General features: G+C 46.4%; 2 protein-coding genes across 2 annotated transcripts in view; one reads left to right on the forward strand and one right to left on the reverse strand.

Moving 5' to 3' along the window:
* Positions 1 to 4,898, reverse strand: part of TNFRSF17 (TNF receptor superfamily member 17) — a 140,104-nt gene extending 135,206 nt beyond the window's left edge. Inside the window, exons 1-2 of the mRNA XM_003124587.7 lie at positions 4,286 to 4,898; positions 224 to 266 (exon numbers count right to left, since the gene is read on the reverse strand). The gene's annotated coding sequence lies outside the window, so the exon portion shown is untranslated. The remainder of the gene's footprint in view (positions 1 to 223; positions 267 to 4,285) is intronic.
* A 92-nt stretch (positions 4,899 to 4,990) lies between these two features.
* Positions 4,991 to 17,346, forward strand: RSL1D1 (ribosomal L1 domain containing 1). Its single transcript, XM_021086592.2, has 9 exons — positions 4,991 to 5,128; positions 5,846 to 5,985; positions 8,106 to 8,244; positions 9,252 to 9,400; positions 9,488 to 9,589; positions 11,498 to 11,591; positions 11,675 to 11,800; positions 14,406 to 14,678; positions 16,754 to 17,346. Exons 1-9 carry the CDS (start codon positions 5,027 to 5,029, stop codon positions 17,108 to 17,110), a joined length of 1,482 nt encoding a protein of 493 aa, XP_020942251.2. The 5' UTR covers positions 4,991 to 5,026; the 3' UTR covers positions 17,111 to 17,346.
* Positions 17,347 to 20,412: the final 3,066 nt, after the last annotated feature.

Below are 20,412 nucleotides of genomic sequence, written 5' to 3' on the forward strand. Positions count from 1 at the left end.
TTGTTTGTTGATTATCACCTGTGTGGCATCATGTCCTTGAGTGTATGTCTGTTTTCTCTCTGGTCCTCGGTGTTTAGTCTGGGCATCAGACTACACAGGCACTGCACTGCCATGTGTAGAAGGACCAACCATAGAGGATTTGAGACTCCACGGCACATGGAATCAGTTTCAGATAAACAAGTTCTCTCTACCAATAGTCATCTTAAAGCAGGAAAATCAGTACCTTGGATGCTGTAGTTTTGTCCTGAAGAACTATATCTCCCAACCTAGAATAAAAGGACAAATTACAATGAAATGAACTTTAAAAGTTCTCCAAATCTAAAAGAACGAAAACTCAGTCTGAAAAGTCACGTACTGTCATGGCATCCTTTTTTTGGTTCTTTATCCTCTAAATTCAACATTTTAGCCTTTAAAGTGAAACTTTTGTTACAGTGAATATATCTTTCCTTTAAAATTCATTAAATTACTTGCGTGAAATATTTTACTGTTTTCTACTAGAACTAAGGTTACTTAAAACAAAAAACCAAAAATCCTATAGTTGACAAATATCCTTTTAATAACTTAATTACTATTATTTGTGATTTGATCCTTCTGTTAGAAATGAGGCAAAAATTTTCCCTCTTAGTGTGCACTGGGGGAAATATTAGTTGCATGTTTTAACTCATCCCATTGACTGTATTTGATCTCTTAAACATCTCACTTCAATGGAAATGATGAACATGCCCAAATACATAAAGAATAAGCAGTAAAAGGCCAGAATTTTTTGGTTTGAGTTTAGTTAAAAAGGAGCTACTGATAATATGTCTACCGGCAAAATAATTTAGCTAGAGAAGGCATAACAAGAAAAAATTATTGAACCTGCTTTGCACCCTTAATTGTGATTATCATTTGGGCTAAGATTTCACCCCTCTGAATTGAGCAGTAGTGCCATCCTCCTAAGGCGCTTAGGAGCTGCACAAGTTACTTAAGTCAGAAGTAGATCTTAGATCTCCAGCATCATCTTTGCTATTTCCCACCTGGTAGACACACTCAAGTTTGGGGAATAAGAAAGAAATTGTGGAAGAATTAGATTCCAAAGAGTATTATTAGTAAAGAAGTTCCAACAGACAGATCTTGTACACAGGGGAAGCATTTTTAAATTAATTTAAAATTTGCAAACAATAAAACGCACAGACCTTAGGTTTACAATGAGTTTGTCAAGTGTATTCCTATGTAAACACCCCCATCAACATAATAAAGCATGCTCATCACTACAGAAAGTTCCTCTCAGGGAGGGAGTTCCTGTCATGACTCAGCGGTGACGAATCCGACTGGGAACCATGAGGTTGTGCGTTCGATCCCTGGCCTCACTCAGTGGGTTAAGGATCCAGCGTTGCCGTGAGCTGTGGTGTAGGTTGCAAGGTGTGGCTCGCATCTGCTGTTGCTATGCCTATGGTGTAGGCCGGCAGCTGCAGCTCAGGTTTGACCCCTAGCCTGGGAACTTCTATATGCCAAGGGAGCAGCCCTAAAAATTAAAAATAAATAAATAAAAGTTCCTCTCTGCTACCCTTTCCAATCCACCCTCTCTGCCAATGCAATCACAGTTCTGCCATAGATTAGCTTTGCCTGTTTCTGAATTCCATCATGTTTGAGAGATTTACCCATGCTGTGTCTATCAGTATTACTCTCTTTACTGCTGAGTAATATTTTATTTGATGAGTATCCCACAAAATTTTTTTTAATCACTACCTGAAGGGAGACTTGTTTTCCAATTAGGATTCTTTGTCATGTTGGTTACAAATACAAACAGTCCTCTTTGCATTATCATTAGAAATGCAAATGAGTAAATAAAGCAGAGAGAAAAGCTTCGCCTCTTTTCTCTTTTACTTGCTTTTATAAAGAAACAGACCATTTAGTCTCCCCAAAGGTGGTAAAATAACATAAGCTCCCTTCTAACCTTTTAGTCCTGTGTGCTTGCTTCACTGTGGTCCTGTGATGTGCCCTGTCAATTATAAAACTGGATTGGCCTGACTTTCAGGATACTAGAGGCAAATTCACCTTCGTATCTCTACTGATTAACTCTTTTAAATCTCACAGCTAAGTCCTTGTTTTCTTTATTGGTAAATTTATTAAATTACGTGCATGAATAAGTTCTTTTATTGATCCCTTACTGATGATCCAGCATAATACTTTACAGTGGCTACTGAAAACCTTCCAGGAGCTCTCACTGTTGCACAACGGGATTGATAGTGTCTCGGGAGCACTGGGACGCCAGTTCAATCCCTGGCCTAGCACACTGGTTGAAGGATCCGGCATTGCTGCAGCTAGAATCTGATCCCTGGCCTGGGAGCTCCATGTGCCTCAGGGCTGCAAAAAAAAAAAAAAAAAAAGAAAAAAGAAAAAAACCTTCCTAATTTTAGTAAAGATGCAATTTGAACTGTCAATGATGGGAGTTTCCATCACAGCTCAACAGAAACGAATCTGACTAGTATCCATGAACTGTCAATGACATTCACCAGTTATACACTGGTACTGGTTAAAAAACACAGTCCTCCAAGAAGTTGTCAGCTGCTTGTCTTCCATGATAAAAGATGACCAAAGGTGGAGTTCCCCTTGTGGCTCAGCAGGTTAAGAACCCAACTAGTATCCATGAGGATGTAGGTTTGATCTCTGACCTTGCTCAGTGGGTTAAGGATCTGGAGCTGCAGTGCAGGTTGCAAATGTGCCTCAGATCCTGAGTTGCTGTGGCTTGGGCCGGTAGCTGCAGCTCCGATTCGACCCCTAGCCTGGGAACTTCCATATGTAACATGTGTGGCCCTAAGGAAAAAAAAAAAGAATTTGTGGGCAATGACATTGTTTTTTAACTACTATGATACCACAGCCAGATTAACTTTCCTAAGAATAATTCATCACTAACTGCCTACTCTTCTTCTCTACCAGTTTAAAAACCTTGTGTCTGTATGATTTCTCCAAAGTATAAACCTTCAGCTTGATAATCAATTTCTTAACCTACCACTCTAGCCTCATCTCGCACTTCTCCCCTCTGCAGAACTCTACCCCAGCCACTTACTACTTCCAAACAACACCATCTTCTTTCACCTGAATCCATGCCATTCCCCTGCCCTGGAAGTGTGGTTCTCAAATTTGAATTCAGGCAACACAACATCTGACAACCCTAACCCTAACCCCTAACCCTAACCCTAACCCTGATGATCTTTTCAGAATCCTAGGAAACATGCTACATGAAGGCTCATGTAACCATCCACAGCATTGTGCTGAAAGGAATTCCATCTTGTGCTAAATTCTAGAAAAGACAAGTGGGAGTAGATGCCAAAGATTTAAGAACATTTCTCCCACAAGTTTTTGGTTAAAGACAGAGTCAGTAATTAGAGATTAGCAGCAGAACACCCCTTCCTCCAGCTTTGGCAATATGGAAGGAGCTTTTTTTTTTTTTTTTGTCTTTTTAGGGCAGCCAGTGGTGGCATATGGAAGTTCCCAGGCTAGGGGTCGAATTGGAACTGTAGCCACCGCCCTGCGCCACAGCAACCCGGGATCCAAGCCACATCTGACCTACATCACAGCTCAGGGCAACACCAGATCCTTAATGCACTGAGCGAGGCCTGGGATGGAACCTGCATCCTCATGGATACTAGCTGGGTTCATTACCTCTGAGATGCGATGGGAACTTCCAGGAGCATTTCTTTGAAAGCAACTGACACAGAAAGCCTCCTACTTCCAGTCTTTCACCTGGAATATTCGTAGCTACTTGCAAAAAGAACCACACTGGACATCCATCAAAAAGCTCCTAAATAAACTTTTATCTACGTGGTGAACGGCCATACAGCCCTTAAAAAAAAGAGGCAGAGCATTAAGTACTGACTTTAACAACTTCCAAGATTTACAAAGAGGAAAGGGCAATGCACAGAACAATGGGTATATAGGCTACCACTTAAGTTTACAAAAAAAAAAAATTAAATTGAAACTCAGGAATTCCCGTCGTGGCACAGTGGTTAACGAATCCGACTAGGAACCATGAGGTTGCGGGTTCGGTCCCTGCCCTTGCTCAGTGGGTTAACGATCCGGCGTTGCCATGAGCTGTGGTGTAGGTTGCAGACGCGGCTCGGATCCTGTGTTGCTGTGGCTCTGGCCGGTGGCTACAGCTCCGATTCAACCCCTAGCCTGGGAACCTCCATATGCCACGGAAGCGGCCCAAAGAAATAGCAAAAAGACTAAATAAATAAAATAAAATAAATTGAAACTCAGCCATTCGCAAAGAGAAAAAAGTGTAAGTATTTCCTAAACATACCTGGAACATCCCTGGAAGGTTCCGGGACACACAGGTAACAGTGATTACCTCTGGGGATGCGGGGACGGAGGGAGACCTCCAGTTCTCCAGCCTGCAGTTTTATATGTACATGTTCTTAGCTCCCGCCTCTGGGAGCCCCAAAGCTCAAGAGACTGGCTCCTGCCCATCGTTCGGGCCCCCACCGCTTAACCATGCGTCAGGTGTTTCCTGTGCACGAGTCCACGGAATCGTCACTAGCCGGTGGGGAAGTGCCCACCACTCTTGCGGTGGACGCTGGCTGGGCAGCAGCAGGTGGGTGGTGGGGCCAAGACTCCCCGCGCTCCCCATACCCCACGCCGCCTGCCCAAAGTCGAGGTCCACGGAAAGCGGTTGTCCCCACTGGCTGGGTAGACAGGACTCCTCTCCTGCCTCCGGGCGCTCGCTCGACTTCTCACTCGGAAGAGCGAGAGCGAAGTGTCGCCAGGCTGCTCCCAGCACCTCACGAAAACCGGGAGCCAAGGTGAGGAGAGGTAGCTCCTCAGAATAAAACTCATACCGCAGGCTGAGCGACCTCGCCAATTTGCAGGCGCCCGCCAAACCCTCACGCTGCGACGACAGGGGGCACGGCCCACTCGCCCCCGGAAGTGACGCAATGACCCCGTCTCCGCCCCCCGGCTTCCGGCTACGGGCTTGGATTCGCGCGTGCGCACGGGGAGCCGCTGCCGAGATAACGCGCGCTAGACCGCACGAGGTGAAGGCGTAATGGAGGGCTCGGCTTCTACCCCGGCGTCCGCTGCTTCAACCGCAACTTCGTCTTCGACTGTAGCGACCCCCGCCTCACTCGAGCAGCTGAATGAAGAGCAGGTAAGCGTTCCCTGGGGAGGGGGATTTCGAAGCAGAGTGGCCGTGGCCTTTGAGGCGCGGGGTGCCGAGTGCTTGCTCCCCGCCTTGGTGGACGGCTCTGGGTCTTTGGGAGGGTATCTCTGTCGCTGTGCCCTCGGCTTGCCGGCTCCTTTGTACACGCTGGTAGGCGTCTGCCTCGCCCAGCCCAGCGGCTGGCTCTCTTGAGTGGGTTGCAGTTAGAATTTAGGGTCTGGGATGAGGCCCACCCGGCTCTGCTTCCCCGCCTTTTGACTTTGGCCAAGTCGCCTGATTTTACAAGCCTCGGTTACTTCGTATTTAAAATAGGCTCTGCTGCCCTCCTCCCTTCTCTCCAGAGTCAGAGGAGGTGATCCACGTAAAGCACCGTAACCAAGGGCCTGGCACATGATAATCGCTCAGGAAATGCTCGATGCAGGTGTACTGCGCTTTTTCTGGAATTATTGCTTTCTTGATCGAGTGCAGGGGAATCTGTTTCCCAGCTGACTCTGTTTTATGTAGGAGAGGCGCTTTTCTGTAGACGATGCTATTAGCGGATACTTAAATGGCTACATTCCTCTGATTACACATTGCAGGATCCTAATTGATATGGTTGTGGAGGTTACCTACTAAAATAGAATTTGAACAGAGGCAAATTCTGGGGAGGGGGTGACTGCCAAGTTCGATTGTGATTTAACTCCTTTGTGTATCTCCACTTTGCAGATTAAAAAGGCTGTGGAAACTCTCTTGGCACATTCCAAATCCAGGAAGAACGCGAATGGATTGCTTTTGAATGAGAATGAAAATTTCTTTTTAATGGTGGTATTATGGAAAATTCCAAGTAAAGAACTGAGGGTCAGATTGTAAGTTTTGATTTTCTACCTTTGCTGTTTTTATCTACTTGGCCATTCCATGGAACTTTTAACAGTTGATTGGCAGCTTTATTTCTAGTGGGAACTTTGCAGACTCAGATATCCGAGTTGAAGTAGTTATGCCTTTAAAAACCATAGACGTGCAGATGTGCTTTTATTTTCTGGAGAGTTCATCAGTTTCCTGGCTGCTTGGAGGATAATTGGACCTAAGCAGTTCTGTTGAATTTGAAAAGTTAGTGTTTGAGAGAACAAAGGTTAGAATAAATGAAACAAGCTTTGTATCTTCAAAGATTCTGTCATCTTTCCACGTCAAGCTAGTTCCAAGCTAAAATTCCCAAGGTCCCAGCCTCCTTTATACAGAGACTATTAAAAACTTGGCAGTGAACTCTTTACGGGAAAGAAACCCATGGCGATTGCTTGGACTCTTGGGTCAGAGATGCTCTCTTGTGCAGAGTTGCCAGACTTAGCAAACAGATAATACAAGCAATTTTTTAGTATAAGTAGGATACATGTAATTTTGGGAGCATAAGTGTAATTTTATTTTAGTAGTGTTATTTCTCTTTCTCGTGCTGCACCGGCAGCATATGAAGGTCCAGGCTGAGGGTCAAATGGGAGCTGTAGCCACTGGCATATATATATATATACAGTCTTTTTTCTCACATTATCATGCTCCATCGTAAGTGACTAGATATAGTTCCCAATCCTATACATCAGGATCTCATTGCTTTTCCATTCCAGAGGCAATAGTTTGCATCTAGTAACCTCAGACTCCCAGTCCATCCCACTCCCTCCCCCTCCACCTTGGCAACCACAAGTCCATGAGTTTCTTTTCTGTGGAAAGGTTCATTTGTGCCATATATTAGATTCCAGATATAAGTGAGATCATATGGTATTTGTCTTTCTCTTTCTGTCTTGCTTCACTTAGTATGAGAGTCTCTAGTTCCATTGATGTCGCTGCAAATGGCATTATTCTTTTTTATAGCTGAGTAGTATTCATTCCACTGTGTATATGTACCACATCTTCTTAATCCAGTCATCTGTTGATGGACATTTAGGTTGTTTCCTTTTTTTTTTTTAATGGTAGCATAAATCAACTACTATACTTTACAATCTTATTGAAGTATGGTTGATTTACAATGTTTTGCTGGTTTCTCCTGTACAACAAAATGATGCTCTCTTCTTAAACTAAGGCAGTGTTACCTCAGCTCACTTCCTAGTTCACATGTTCTGAATCTTTTTTCCTTTTTGAGACTCTGCATGATGCATGTTTGCTGGTACCTGTAGGTTTGTACAGGTTTCTGTTTCAGCTCCTACGAGTTACATTGTGTATGGAGCCCAGGGCTTTCTGCAAGGTCAAGTTCTGAATCAGAACTATCCTAAAGTAAAATTTTTTTAAAAAAACACAAAAAACAAAAACCTGTCCTGAGGAAACTAGATTAGTCAAGCACATCACAGTGCATATGCACATATAGCAACATAACTCTTAACTGTATCCCAAATATTAATTGAAATTAAATTTTGACCTTTGGCTATTTATGGGAATTAGTCTTTGAATCTTAAAACTCTCCTTTGTACCTTTGAAAACTAGTGGTTTTTTGTTTTTTGGCTTGATGTGGTCATCTCAGTTCCCAGACCAGGGATTGAATCCCAGCTGTAGCTGTGTGAGAGCATCGTCTCAACCACTAGACCACCAGAGAACTCCGGGAAACTAGATATATTTTAAAATGCTCTCAGTAGCACATTTGCTTAAAAAGTGTGAGTGAAGGAGTTCCCTTTTTGGATCAGCAGCAAGGAACCCCACTGGGGGTTCGATCCCTGGCCTCAGTCGGATCAGTGGGTTAAGGATGCAGTGTTGCCACAAGCTGTAGTGTAGGTCACAGACGTGGCTTGGATCCTGTGTGGCTGTGGCATAGGCTCGCAGCTGTAGCTCCGATTCAACCCCTAGCCTGGGAACCTCCATAGGCCAAAAGTGTTGTCCTAGAAGGACCCAAAAAAAGTGTGAATGTGGTTTATTGAAATGACAGTCAATTTATTTTGTTTTGTAGCATATAAACGTGCATGTCCTCAGTTATAAAGCTTTATTCCTTGGTTCCTTCTCATGTATTTTGCAGGTCCTTGCCTCATGGTATTCGATCAGATTTAACAGATATCTGTTTATTCACCAAAGATGAACCCAATTTAACTCCTGAACAGACAGAACGTTTTTATAAGAAGCTTTTGAACAAGCATGGGGTTAAAAACATTTCTCAGGTAGGAGCAGGTTATTTTCAAGACAAAAGATTGGATTCAATTGAAGTTATAAGTAATGTATTCCTATATTACCTAGTATGTGTTTCTCTCCTTGGATTTTTTTTGACTGTGCCCTTGGCATGCGGAAGTTCCTGGGCCAGAAGATCAAACCTTTGCCACAGCAGCAACCCGCAGTGCTGCAGTGACAACGCTGGAGCTGTAACCCAACGAGCTTCACAAGAACTCTGTCAGTGGCTTTTATATCTTGAAGGTTTCTCCATTGTGTTGCTTCTCTCTGCTTCCAGGGCATCCTGGATTTGCCTCTGAATTGACATTTCTCACCCTTTTTGTAGGTGTTGGTGCATTTGTCTAGCTAAGGGTCTTGACTCATTTGCCTCTGTGTTCCCAGCACTTAGCCTGGTGTCTGTGCCATTTCAAGGCACTCATGTGTTCGCTAAACGGTGACTCCAGGGCATTTTAAAATCCGAATACAAATTGCCCCAATGTTTCTTCTTCTTCTTCTTGTTCAAGTTCTTAAGTTCAGGTGTGCAGCACAGTGATTCAGCGTTTTGGGGTTTTGGGGGGTGGGGGAGACCCGCACCCTTGGCATTTGGTCGAATCAGAGTTGTAACTGCTGTGCTACACCACAGCTCATGGCAATGCTGGATCCTTGACCCACTGAGCGAGGCCAAGGATCAAACCCACGTCCTCATGGATACTAGTTGGGTTTGTTACTGCTGAGCCACAACAGGAGCTCCATTGATTCAGGTTTTTGTTTTGTGTTGGGGTTTTTTTAACAGATTATATTCCATTATAGGTTATTGCAGGATATTAGGTATAATTTCCTGCGCTATATGGCAAATCCTTGTTCCTTATCTGCTTAATATATAATAGGTTGTATCTGCTGATCCCACGCTCCTAATTTGTCCTCCCCTCTCTGCTTTGGTAACTGTAAGTCTGTTTTGTGTCTGTGAGTCTTTCTGTTTGGTTTATAGATGCATGTTTTTACGTTTTCTTACATTTCCTAGATTATCCCCTTCCGAACTCTAAAAAAGGAATATAAAGCCTATGAAGCCAAGCTCCGCCTCTTGGGCAGCTTTGACTTCTTCATTACGGACTCCAGAATCAGGCGGCTCTTACCCTCACACCTCGGGAGGCATTTCTACAACAGAAAGAAGTAAGTTTCTCAGCAATGACCAGACTCTAGCCGCATGGGGTGTATTGGTGTCTGTGCGCTGCTCTGACTGCCTGTGTGTTGTTGTAGAGTTCCGGTATCTGTGAACCTTCAGGCCAAGAATTTGTCCAGAGAGATCAGTGACTGTGTTGGGGGAACTGTCCTAAACATCTCGAAAAGTGGTTCTTGCAGGTAGGTACAGGCCCTAAGGTGTGCTTCTCTTTATTCTTGTATGTAAGGATGACCGCACAAAGTTTTTTTTTAATGCAAGGAAGTGTCAGTGAAACCAGATTCTTCTGTTAAAACTCAAAATCATCCTTTAGCAGTATTCAGTTTTCTGGAATGGCGCTGCCCTCTAGAAGGTTCCACAGCGATGGAGAGTGTCTGTGGCTCTGTGGTCCCACAGGAGAATGAGCCACATGGCCCATAGAGCACTTGAAACGTCGCTGCTGCAACCGAGGAACTGACTTTCTCACTTTATTTGATTGTGATTAATTTAAATTATAAAAAGGGCACGTGTGCTGACATGTGCCGTATTGGACAGGCCCCCTCTGGGAATACTTGAGGGAAGCAGGAGAATGAAACGGATGCTTAGGGGACCTGAGTGGTTCTGGGCTTCCGTGTGGACCAGCACCATTTATCCTTCCAAGCGAAGGTCCATGTCAGCCTTGCTCGAGCTGCTTGTGAAGAGAGTTCGTGTCCCTCCTGTTGGACCAGCCCGCCTCGTGTCTTTGTGGTGGTTGGCACACTCCTCTCGCTGGGTGGGAGGGGGTTGCTGAGCTGGGGTGGGTGGACTCCCCACGCCCAGAACTTGATACCAGCAAAGACCTTTTAGGGCAGTGATCGCCTCCTGGCTGCCAGGTGGACAGAAGGCAGCTCAGCCTTCTTATTAGGCTGAGGAGCAGTTTCAGTTTGAGGGCCCAGGGGAGGGTAAAGTTGGTGGGGAGGAAGGGGAGTTTTAAACATGTTCAAAATCATGTCATAAAGTACTTAATCTGATGACTGGGACGTCTGTGGGGAGAGGGTGGGCAGGGGTGTAGGGTGCAGCCCTTCTCCCTGGGCTACCCTAGGAGCGCCTGTGTACCCGGTGGTCACATTGATCCCAAAATAGGACCAGCAAGGAGTTCCCTGGTGGCCTAGGAGTTAAGAATTTGGCTCAGGTCCCTGCTGTGGTTTGGGTTTCATCCCTGGCCTGGGAACTTCTGCATCCCCCGGGCACGGCTGAAAGAAAACCAGGACACTAAGATGCCTTGTCTCTGCTCACCAGGGGTGGCAGCCCTTACCAGTGCCCTCAGGTAGGGTAGGGCAGGGTATGGCTGAGGGAGACTGGTGGACTCTTGTGTGGCCTGCCGCCTGCAGGTGGGCACCCCCCTAATTGGGTGTAATTGATCGGCCGAGAAGAGTCGATGGTCACACCTGACCACTCCGCTCTTTGCTTTTAGGCTGACGTCATGGTAGTGGCTCATAGGAAGCGGTTAACTCGAAGGTCAGAGGCCTGGTTCAGGGTGTACTTGCAGATCAGGGCAGCGGGCACACAGTGGGCAGGGCACCGTCTGGCTGGAAGGAGGGAGGAGCACCAGCTCCTCTCATCCTCCTCCTGCCGATGCCCTGCCCACAGCCAGCTCCGGTGTGGGGAGAGGATGGGGGCTGGCAGGGACCGGCAGCCCCAGTGCCTGGACATTGGGCACCTCCGGCCGCCCCTGATGGCTGCGGCTGAGGAGATGCTTTTGCTTTTGGGGGTAGTTCCTCTCAGAACAGCCTCTCCAGGGGGTAATGGCCCTCTGAAAAGCTCGAGGACTGACCTGCGTTTCCTAGAACGAAGGCGAAACTCCCTGCGGTCCTGCCGCTGACCCTCCCAGCCTCACACGGTTAGGTGCCAGCTCCTCAGTCACTTCGTGATGGTGGGCAGATCTCAGGAGGAGGGCATTTCTAGAATGTGGAAGATGATGTCTTTCTTTCAAATAGAGACCCTAAGGATGTGAATGTTTCTGCCTTTTAAAAGTTGGGGGAGGATTGTGTGTTTGTATTTCTCACGTACCTGCCTGTGCTTGTTTTGAAACACAAGTCGTCCTCTAAACTCTTTGTGTCGTGACCTCTCAGCACCATCCGCATCGGGCACACGGGGATGCAGGTTCAGCACATCGTTGAGAACGTCCTTGCCGTGGCAAAAAGGCTCTCCCAGGCCCTGCCGGAGGTACGGTCTTGTGTGCGCCTCGCGGTCGTTGCTGTGCAGGAGGCGGAGCACGTCCGGGTGATGTCCTTGTCCTCTTGTTGCAGAAGTGGGAGAGCGTGAAGCTCTTGTACGTGAAGACGGAGAGGTCGGTCTCCCTGCCTGTCTTCTCGTCGTTTGTCAGCAGTCGGGGCGAAGCGAAGGAACTGCGCGCCACAAATCAGAAGAAAAAGGTTAGTCGAAGTTCAGGTCCTGGGTAGGCTTAATCAGGGATGTGAGCGCAGCCAAGCAGAGGGAATAAGAGCACAGATGAGGCTCAAAGGGGCCTGTGCAGTGGCTAGAGCTGCCGGGATTAAGAGGAAAACCAGGAGTTCCCGTTGTGGTTCAGCAGAGAGGAATCCACCCAGTATCCATGAGGATGCAGGTTCGATCCCTGGCCTCACTCAGTGGGTTAAGGATCCTGTGCTTCCACGAGCTGTGGTATAGTTCAGACTTGGCTTGGATCTGGCATCGCTGTGGTTCCAATTTGTCCCCTAGCCTGAGAGCTTTGTATGCCGCCGTGGGTGCAGCCTAAAAAAAAAAAAGGAAAAGAAAACCAAACCTTAGGCTATTGAGTGAGTACCTGATATTTAAGGGCAGAATTTCAGATTTTTGAGGCTGACACATAGCTCTTGGTGTTGGTTTGTAGGCTTTCAGTGCTACCAGCACTGTTGCATGAGGAGCTGCAGGGGAGGAAATGAACCGTTTTGCTGTTGGTTGGACCAGTCTGGTTTATTCAGCCTCTCCTGCTGTGTTAACCCATGTGCCCAATGAGTTTCTAGACGCGGTCTTTTAAATTTTTTTTTCCCCAGAAGTTCCATGTTTTGTTCTTTTTCAGCTTGGCATTCTCTTTTTCGGTTTCGTTGTCTATAAATAGTCTCCTAGTGTGTCTTAATTCTTGGAACACATTAAGCATAGTTGTTCTTTTGTCTGATACTCAGACAGCAGGCGTCTCGGCAGTGCAACCGGTTGTCTCTACCTGCTGGTTCTTGGTTATTGCGGACTGTGGATGCTCGTTCCGTTTGGAAAATGATTTGTAGAACTCATTTGAAGGCTGGGCTGAAGATCTTTCCCCCGAGAATTTACATCTAGGTCATCTCCGCCAGGCGCCTCGAGGACACTCTCAGCCCAGAACCACCTAGAACCATGTTCAGGGCTTGAGGTCCCCTGAGTGACTCAGACCCACCAGCTCTGCCTCCTTTTCATCTCTGTCCTGAGGGTCTGACTCACTGGGGCCCCAGTTTATTGAGATGGGGGTTTCTTCTTCGAATCCTTGCCTGGGTGGATGCAAGGATTTGCTCTCTCCACCTGACACTCCTGCCCAATCTTCGTGGCTGTTAAAAATAAGAGATCAGGGAGTTGCTGTTGTGGCTTAGCGGGTTATGAACCCGGCTAGTATCCATGAGGATGCGGGTTCGCTCCCTGACTTGCTCAGTGGGTTAAGGATCTGGCGTTGCTGTCGCTGCAGCGTAGGCCAGCAGCTGTAGTTCCAATTCGACCCCTAACCTGGGAACTTTCATAAGCGAAGAATGCAGCCCTAAAAAGCAAAAGAAAAGAGAGAGATCAGCAGAGTCTCAGGGCAGACATTTCTTACTGTGTGATCAGCTCATCACTGCTTTTATGGGGAAAAAAAATGGTTTAAATTTTACCTCTCTCTTTTTCAACTTGTTTTCTTTGGGAGGATATTTGAAAATAACGTAAACCGCTGTTACTGGAAGCAGGAAGTCTGAATTTTTTGCTCTTTTTTCAGCGGATTCACTTGAAGCCTTTGTGAAGGTGTTGGAATTGCTGGTTAAGATGGAATTCGGATGCTCTTATAGATGTTATTTAGCAGTACTCTGTGGTCAGGATAACAGACCGTCTCTGTCCATGGTGGGATTAGTTCCAGGCCCCACAGTTGCCAAAATTGGCAGGTGCTAAAGTCCCTTCTGGAAAGTGGTGTGGAATTTGCATATCATCTACACACATCCTTCCATATTCTTTAAGTCTCTTCAGATTATTTAAAATATCAAATGCAATGTATGTACAATGTAAATAGTTGCCATAGTGCAGCACATTCAAGCTTTGTTTTTTGTGGGTTTTTTTTTGTTGTTGTTGTTGTTGTTGTTTTTTTTTTTTTTCTTTTTTGCTATTTCTTGGGCCACTCCCACAGCATATGGAGGTTCCCAGGCTAGGAGTCGAATCGGAGCTATAGCCGCTGGCCTACGCCAGAGCCACAGCAATGCGGGATCTGAGCCACGTCTGCAACCTACACCACAGCTCACAGCAACACTGGATCCTTAGCCCACTGAGCGAGGCCAGAAATTGAACCCGCAACCCCATGGTTCCTAGTCGGATTCGTTAACCACTGCGCCACGACGGGAACTCCAAGCTTTGGTTTTTGGAACTGTTTGGAAATTTTTTCCCCCTGAATGTTGTTGATTCAGGGTTGGTGGACCCTGCAGATGCGGAAACCACCTAACTCACATCACATCCTGCACAATTCCAGATCACTCGCACCTGGCCTATAAGTGAGGTTGGTTCCCGCACAGTCTATGACTGCACACTTCAGATCCTGGATCTGAATATGCTTTGCCACATAAGATACCTCTTCAGCTGTGACTCAGGCAGAGTGGAGTTGGAGTTCATTTTGAGTTCACGTGCTGGCGGTGGGCCTCGTTTGCTTGGATTTCATACAGATCAAGGCCCTTTCACGGAGCATAGGAACAACCTGACTGCACGTGCTAGTAACTCTCTGCCATTTACTTACCAACAAAATTTCCCCACTAAAATTATGCTTGGGTGTTTCTTTATATATAGGAAGGAAAGAAAAGCCAAAAGAAGAAAGAACATCTTAAAACACAACAGGAGAAAAAGGAAACCACAAAGCTGAGGAAAAAGGCTGGGAAGGCTGCACCAGCCCCAAGTGTAGATGATGCGGCTGCTAAAACTGGCGGTGCTCCAGGCAAAGGCCCTGCCCCCCAGAAGAAGGCCAGTAGGGTGAGCGCCCCACCTAAAGCGCAAGACGAATCCGAAGAGGAAATCCCACTGCTGGTCCCACTGAAGGAAACTCCAGCTACAGGAAGCGTGGAGGTATTTTCTTTTCCTTTTTTCCTTTTTTCTTTTCAGGGCCACACCTGCAGCACTTGGAAGTTCCTGGGCTAGGGGTCAACTCGGAGCCGCAGCTACCAACCTACACCACAGCTCGCAGCAGTGCCAGATCCTTAACCCACGGTGTGAGGCCAGGGATCGAACCCACATCCTCCTGGATACATACCAGTTGGGTTCATAACCTCCTGAGCCACAACAGAGCTCGGAATAGACCCCTAGCCTGGTAACTTCCATATGCTTCGGGAGTGGCCCTAAAAAGACAAAAAACAACAACAAAAACCCCATCGTTACTGGGGGAGACCAGTTGAAAATAAGAGGGCTGGAGGGCCATCCTCACCGTGTGCAAGAGACTCGCAGCCCCTGTGGGCACAGGTCAAGCCAGGGCTGTCACTGCATGTTACCTGCCATGTGTTTTTCCCCAGCAGTCATCCTTAAACTCTTCAGTGGTGTTATACATTTCATCTACCAGTGAAAAGATTCCTTTTAGAGTGTCCCCAAAGTGCTACTACATTTTTTACTATACTTGAAATTATTGTAAATGACCAGAATATTGACTGTAGGTGGTATAATTGATTTTAGAAGAAATAAGCTGCTGTTGTTATAATGAGACTGGCGGGTAAAATGTTGGAAATTAAAGAGTGGAAAGCGGAGTTCCCATCATGGCACAGTGGCTAACGAATCTGACTAGGAACCATGAGGTTGTGGGTTTGGTCCCTGGCCTTGCTCAGTGGGTTAAGGATCCAGCGTTGCCGTGAGCTGTGGTGTGGATCGCAGACATGGCTAGGATCCCACGTTGCTGTGTCTCTGGCGTAGGCCAGTGGCTAAGGTCCAATTAGACCCCTAGCCTGAGAATCTCCATATGCTGCAGGAGCAGCTCAAGAAAAGGCAAAAAAAAAAAAGTAAAAAGCATACCTGCCTGGGTGACATTTACAAGTGTGGAAATGGGGAGTTCCTGTAGTGGCTCAGTGGTTAAAGAACGCGACTAGTATTCATGAGGACATGGGTTCAGTCCCTGGCACCGCTCAGTGGGCGTTGCTGTGGTGTAGGCTGGCAGCTACAGCTCCGATTCAACCCCTGGCCTGGGAATCTCTATATGCCCAGGTACAGCCCTAAAAAGACAAAAATAAATTTTAAAAAAATCGTGGAAGTGGGGAGTTCCCGTTGTGGTCCAGAGGGTTAACTGGACTGGTATCCATGAGGATGTATGTTCAGTCCCTGGCCTTGCTCAGTGGGTTAAGGATCTGACGTTGCCATGTGCTCTGGGGTAGGTCGCAGGTGTGGCTTGGATCCTCTGTTGCTGTGACTGTGGTGTAGGCTGGCAGCCGTAGCTCCAGTTGAACTCCTAGCCTGGGAACTTCTGTATGCTTCGGGTGTGGCCCTAAAAAGACAAAAAGACAGTGGATTTTTCTAACAGGTGTCTCAGTTGGTTTTCCCCACGCACTGTTTGGGAATCGCCTGTGAATGCAAGGAATTTTCAACTGTAGGTGAAGAGTCAGGTTAGGTCCCACGCCTCACCGCTGTGCTTCCAAGAGCCCTCAGCTGCAGCCACAAGGAGGGGCGCTTTTCCTCTGATGGAACCAGGGAGATACCAGGGTCCTTTTTATAATTGTTAATAATGTTTACGAGGCAAAAGGGAAAAGCCATTCCTCATTCATTGTGCTGCAGTGTCCTTTTGGGGGGTTCCCTAAATTTGAAGAACAGTAAATAACTCTTAGAGTTACACTGTCAGTTGTGTCTCCTATTCCACCTTACTCTCCACCGCTGACTTAACTTTCCTTTTTTTTTTTTTTTTTTTGGTCTTTTTAGGGCCGTACCTGTGGCATATGGAAGTTCTCAGGCTAGGGGTCTAATCGGAGTTGTAGCTGCTGGCTACACCACAGCCACAGCAACGCAGGATCCGAACCGTGTCTGCGACCAACACCACAGCTCACGGCAATGCCGGATCCTTGACCCACTGAGCAAGGGCAGGGATCGAACTCACAACCTCATGGTTCCTAATGGGATTCGTTAACCACCGGGCCACAACAGTCACTCCTTAACTTTCTTCTTTTTGTTAGATACCAAAAGATGCCACCAGAAAGAAGTCTCCAAAAAAGAGACCTGGTCAGAGTCCTGGTCCCAACACATCTCGTGGGAAGAAAAGAAAGGCCCCCCCAGCTTCAGAGACCCCAGCAGCTTCAGAGACCCCAGCAGCTGCAGAACCCAAGACCCCAGCTAAAGGCCCAGGAAAGAAGGCAAGAGTCAAAGAAGAGGTGGAGAAAGAAAGAAACTCTTTGCTGGGGAAAAAAGACCCACGGCAGACTCCCAAAAAGCCAGAGGCCAAGTTCTTCACTACCGCCAGTAAATCTGCGAAGAAAGCTCCCCGTACCCCCAAACAGTGGCCAAAAAAACCCAAAGTACCCCAGTCAACATAAACTCAGAGACTTGACCAGCAGGAAACTCATCAGAGCTATCCAAAGAGCTTTTTAAAAATACCTGGGTCCTGACCCCCGTTGCAACCTCTGAGTGAGACCTAGACTTAAATGTTTTTTTAAAACCTCCATAATTAATTGTGCTACATGTTCATAGGTGTAAGAACCAATAGTTTGCTGTAAATGGAGTTCATTGCTTTTCTGTGTGTTTACTAATGTAATAGAAGGAAAACACAGTGCTTCTCTGTGGTTGTGTTTTTTTTTTTTAATTTTGTCTTTTTAAGGCCACACCTGTAGCATATGGAAATTCCCAGGCTAGGGGTCCAATTGGAACCGCACCTGCGACCAACAGCACAGCTCATGCAACACCAGATCCATAGCCCACTGATCGAGGCCAGGGATCGTACCCGATCATTACGGATACTAGTCAGGTTCGTTACCACAGAGCCGTGAAGGGAAGGCCTGTGATTTTATTATTAAAGTATGACATTTGCTCCTCAGTATACTGTTGGCATTCCATATCTTCTTGGTTTTACTTGAATGCCTGTGGTGTGAGCCTTTCCTCCTCTGCTTTAAATCATTTGTTCATACTACAGCTCCACGATAGTAATTTGTGCAGACCGAGCCAAAGCTTGTCTGCAGGTCACTGGTGGGCTCGCTACCCTCGAATCAGCCGTGGAACTAATGACCAGCTCCAGTTTCTTGGCCTCATGCTGAAATGGTCCATATTGGTGGGTCTTGGAAAAAGCCTTTGAGTCACAACTAAAATAATTGATTCCAGGGCCCTGGTGGTGATCAGACAAGGTTGCAGATCACTGAATCCGCATACATTTGTTGGGGGGTTAACATGGAGTTGTTCAGAGAGACACCGAATTGAATTCTGCACGCCGGAGGCCAGAAGTATTTATCATCCTTAAGCCTTTCCTATCTCCCTCCAGATCAGATCGCTCCTCATCCTACATGGAGTTACTTAGAGGGGACAGCTCTTGGGCAGGATGCTAGGGAGAGTAGACTTTTTTAAACTCTGGGTCCTTGTCAAATAGGTCCTGAGGCAGAAAATGACTTTTCAGTTACCTGGCCTTTGACTGGATTTGAATCAGGGTCTTAGGAAAGGTACATGTGAGTCATGTACATAATGACTGAATACAAGCTTTAGATGGTTTGCCAGCAAGGTGAGTCGAGGCAGCTTTTTTTTCTTTTCTTTTTTTTTTTTTTTTTGTCTTTTTGCCATTTCTTGGGCCGCTCCTGCAGCATATGGGGGTTCCCAGGCTAGGGGTTGAAGTGGAGCTGTAGCCACTAGCCTACGCCAGAGCCACAGCAACACAGGGTCCCAGCTATATCTGTAGCCTACACCACAACTCACAGCAACGCTGGATCCTTAACCCACTGAGGAAGGCCAGAGATCGAACCTGCAACCTCATGGTTCCTAGTCGGATTCGTTAACCACTGAGCCACGACAGGAACTCAGAGGCAGCTTTTTAAATCATGGAAGTCCCTGAAATATAAAACCATTTGATTGTAATTCCACTGTCAGGTTTTTAAAAGCGCGTCTACTACATCTAATGTGTAGTAGGGGTTAGCGTGATTGATGTGTTCTTTGTAGAAACTAGGTTCTCCAGAAAAGTGGTCAGAGACTTATTCGAAGATAAAGTCTTGATGTGTTCTTTGTAGAAACTAGGTTCTCCAGAAAAGTGGTCAGAGACTTATTCGAAGATAAAGTCTTGATGTGTTCTTTGTAGAAACTAGGTTCTCCAGAAAAGTGGTCAGAGACTTATTCGAAGATAAAGTCCACTGATCTCCATGGATGAGTGCGGACTCACCCACGTGATCTCCATGGATCTTCTGGGGATAGCTGTATTGTTCGTTTTTTGGGGGTTTTTTGGGTTTTTTTTTCAGGGCCACACCCACAACATATGGAGGTTCCCAGGCTACGAGTCTAATTGGAGCTACAGCCACTGGCCTAGGCCACAGTCACAGCAACTCCAGGATCCAAGCCGCCTCTAATGACCTACATCACAGCTCCCGGCAACATCAGATCCTTAACCCACTGAGTAAGGCCAGGGATCAAACCAACAACCTCATAGTTCCTAGTTGGATTCGTTTCCGAGGCACCACAATGGGAACTCCGGTTTATGGTTTTTAATCCCCTCCTCCAGCCAACTAAAGGTTTTGCTACACCAAGTGGTCATTTGGCCTGTAGTTGAGTTCCTGTTACATATGCAGATGTTCCTTCCTTGTCCATTATGTACCTAGTTTCACTCTAATAAATTGTCATAGTTCTGTGTATTGCAAAGAGCAGATTCATTTAAGTTTGAGCAGCGTGCTAATTTGACAATGGAAGGCCACAGTTGAGCAGTTAGAGATAATTCTGAATTGCAATGAAAACATGCAAAACATGGCACTAATTTCCAAGGTTTAAGTATGGAGGACACCTTACCCGGTGGCTCAAAGGGCTATGAGCCAATAATGGACCCCCCCCAGGGGCCAAGGGGAACACTGCACACCTATGCAGTAGTGTACACTCTTGTGGGTTAAGAGGTCGAGTACATGGCTTACGTCTCATTGGAAATCAGTGCTAGGTTTTCTGGATTCATCATGCATAGAGATTTAATGAGCAAAACCAGAACTGGTGGGAGAAATTTGCAACAATTTTATTCTGAGGAAATATTTTTAGGGCCACACTTGTGGCATAGGGAGGGTCCCAGGCTAGGGGTGGAATCAGAGCAGCAGCTGCCGGCCTACACCACAGCCACAGCGACACGGGATCCAAGCCTCGTCTGTGGCCTACACCACAGCTCGTGGCAATGCCAGATCCTTAACCCACTCAGTGAGGCCAGAGACTGAACCTGCATCCTCCATGGATACTATTCGAGTTTGTAACCCTCTAAGCCACAACAGAAACTCCCAACACTTTTTCTCCTTAACTGTTTCCTTTCTGTTTTCCCCCAGGATTTTATGTTAATCACATTACTGTAATTTGTATATAAAATAATTTCTATTTATATATATTAATGTATGCTTAACTCTCTTATTGACTATTTGATCCTATCACTATACCACAAAAAGGCATATGAAGCTCCCAGGCCAGGAATTAGATCCAAGCCACAGCTGCAACCTACACTGTGCTGGGCTAGGGATTGAACCTGCTCCAAAGACGTTGATCCCGTCACATGACGGCAGGAACCCCTTCAATTTTTTTATTATTTTTTTATTTTATTTTTTGACTAACTCACAGCATATGAATTTCCTGGGCCAGGGATCAGATCCGAGCCACCGTTGCAACCTGAGCCACAGTTGCAACCTAA

Source organism: Sus scrofa, chromosome 3 (genome assembly GCF_054392235.1).
Source record: "Sus scrofa isolate SSC_HxYL_T2T_F1_AM1 chromosome 3, Sscrofa_HxYL_maternal_Yorkshire_Landrace_v2.0, whole genome shotgun sequence".
Taxonomy (NCBI): domain Eukaryota; kingdom Metazoa; phylum Chordata; class Mammalia; order Artiodactyla; family Suidae; genus Sus; species Sus scrofa.

Bases quoted from the DNA above. Each gene is read 5' to 3' on its own strand.
- RSL1D1 (XM_021086592.2), top strand. From the start codon at position 5,027: ATGGAGGGCTCGGCTTCTACCCCGGCGTCCGCTGCTTCAACCGCAACT. The intron at 5,129-5,845 runs GTAAGCGTTCCC...TCCACTTTGCAG, and splicing joins AGCAGCTGAATGAAGAGCAG to ATTAAAAAGGCTGTGGAAAC. The intron at 11,801-14,405 runs GTTAGTCGAAGT...CTTTATATATAG, and splicing joins CCACAAATCAGAAGAAAAAG to GAAGGAAAGAAAAGCCAAAA.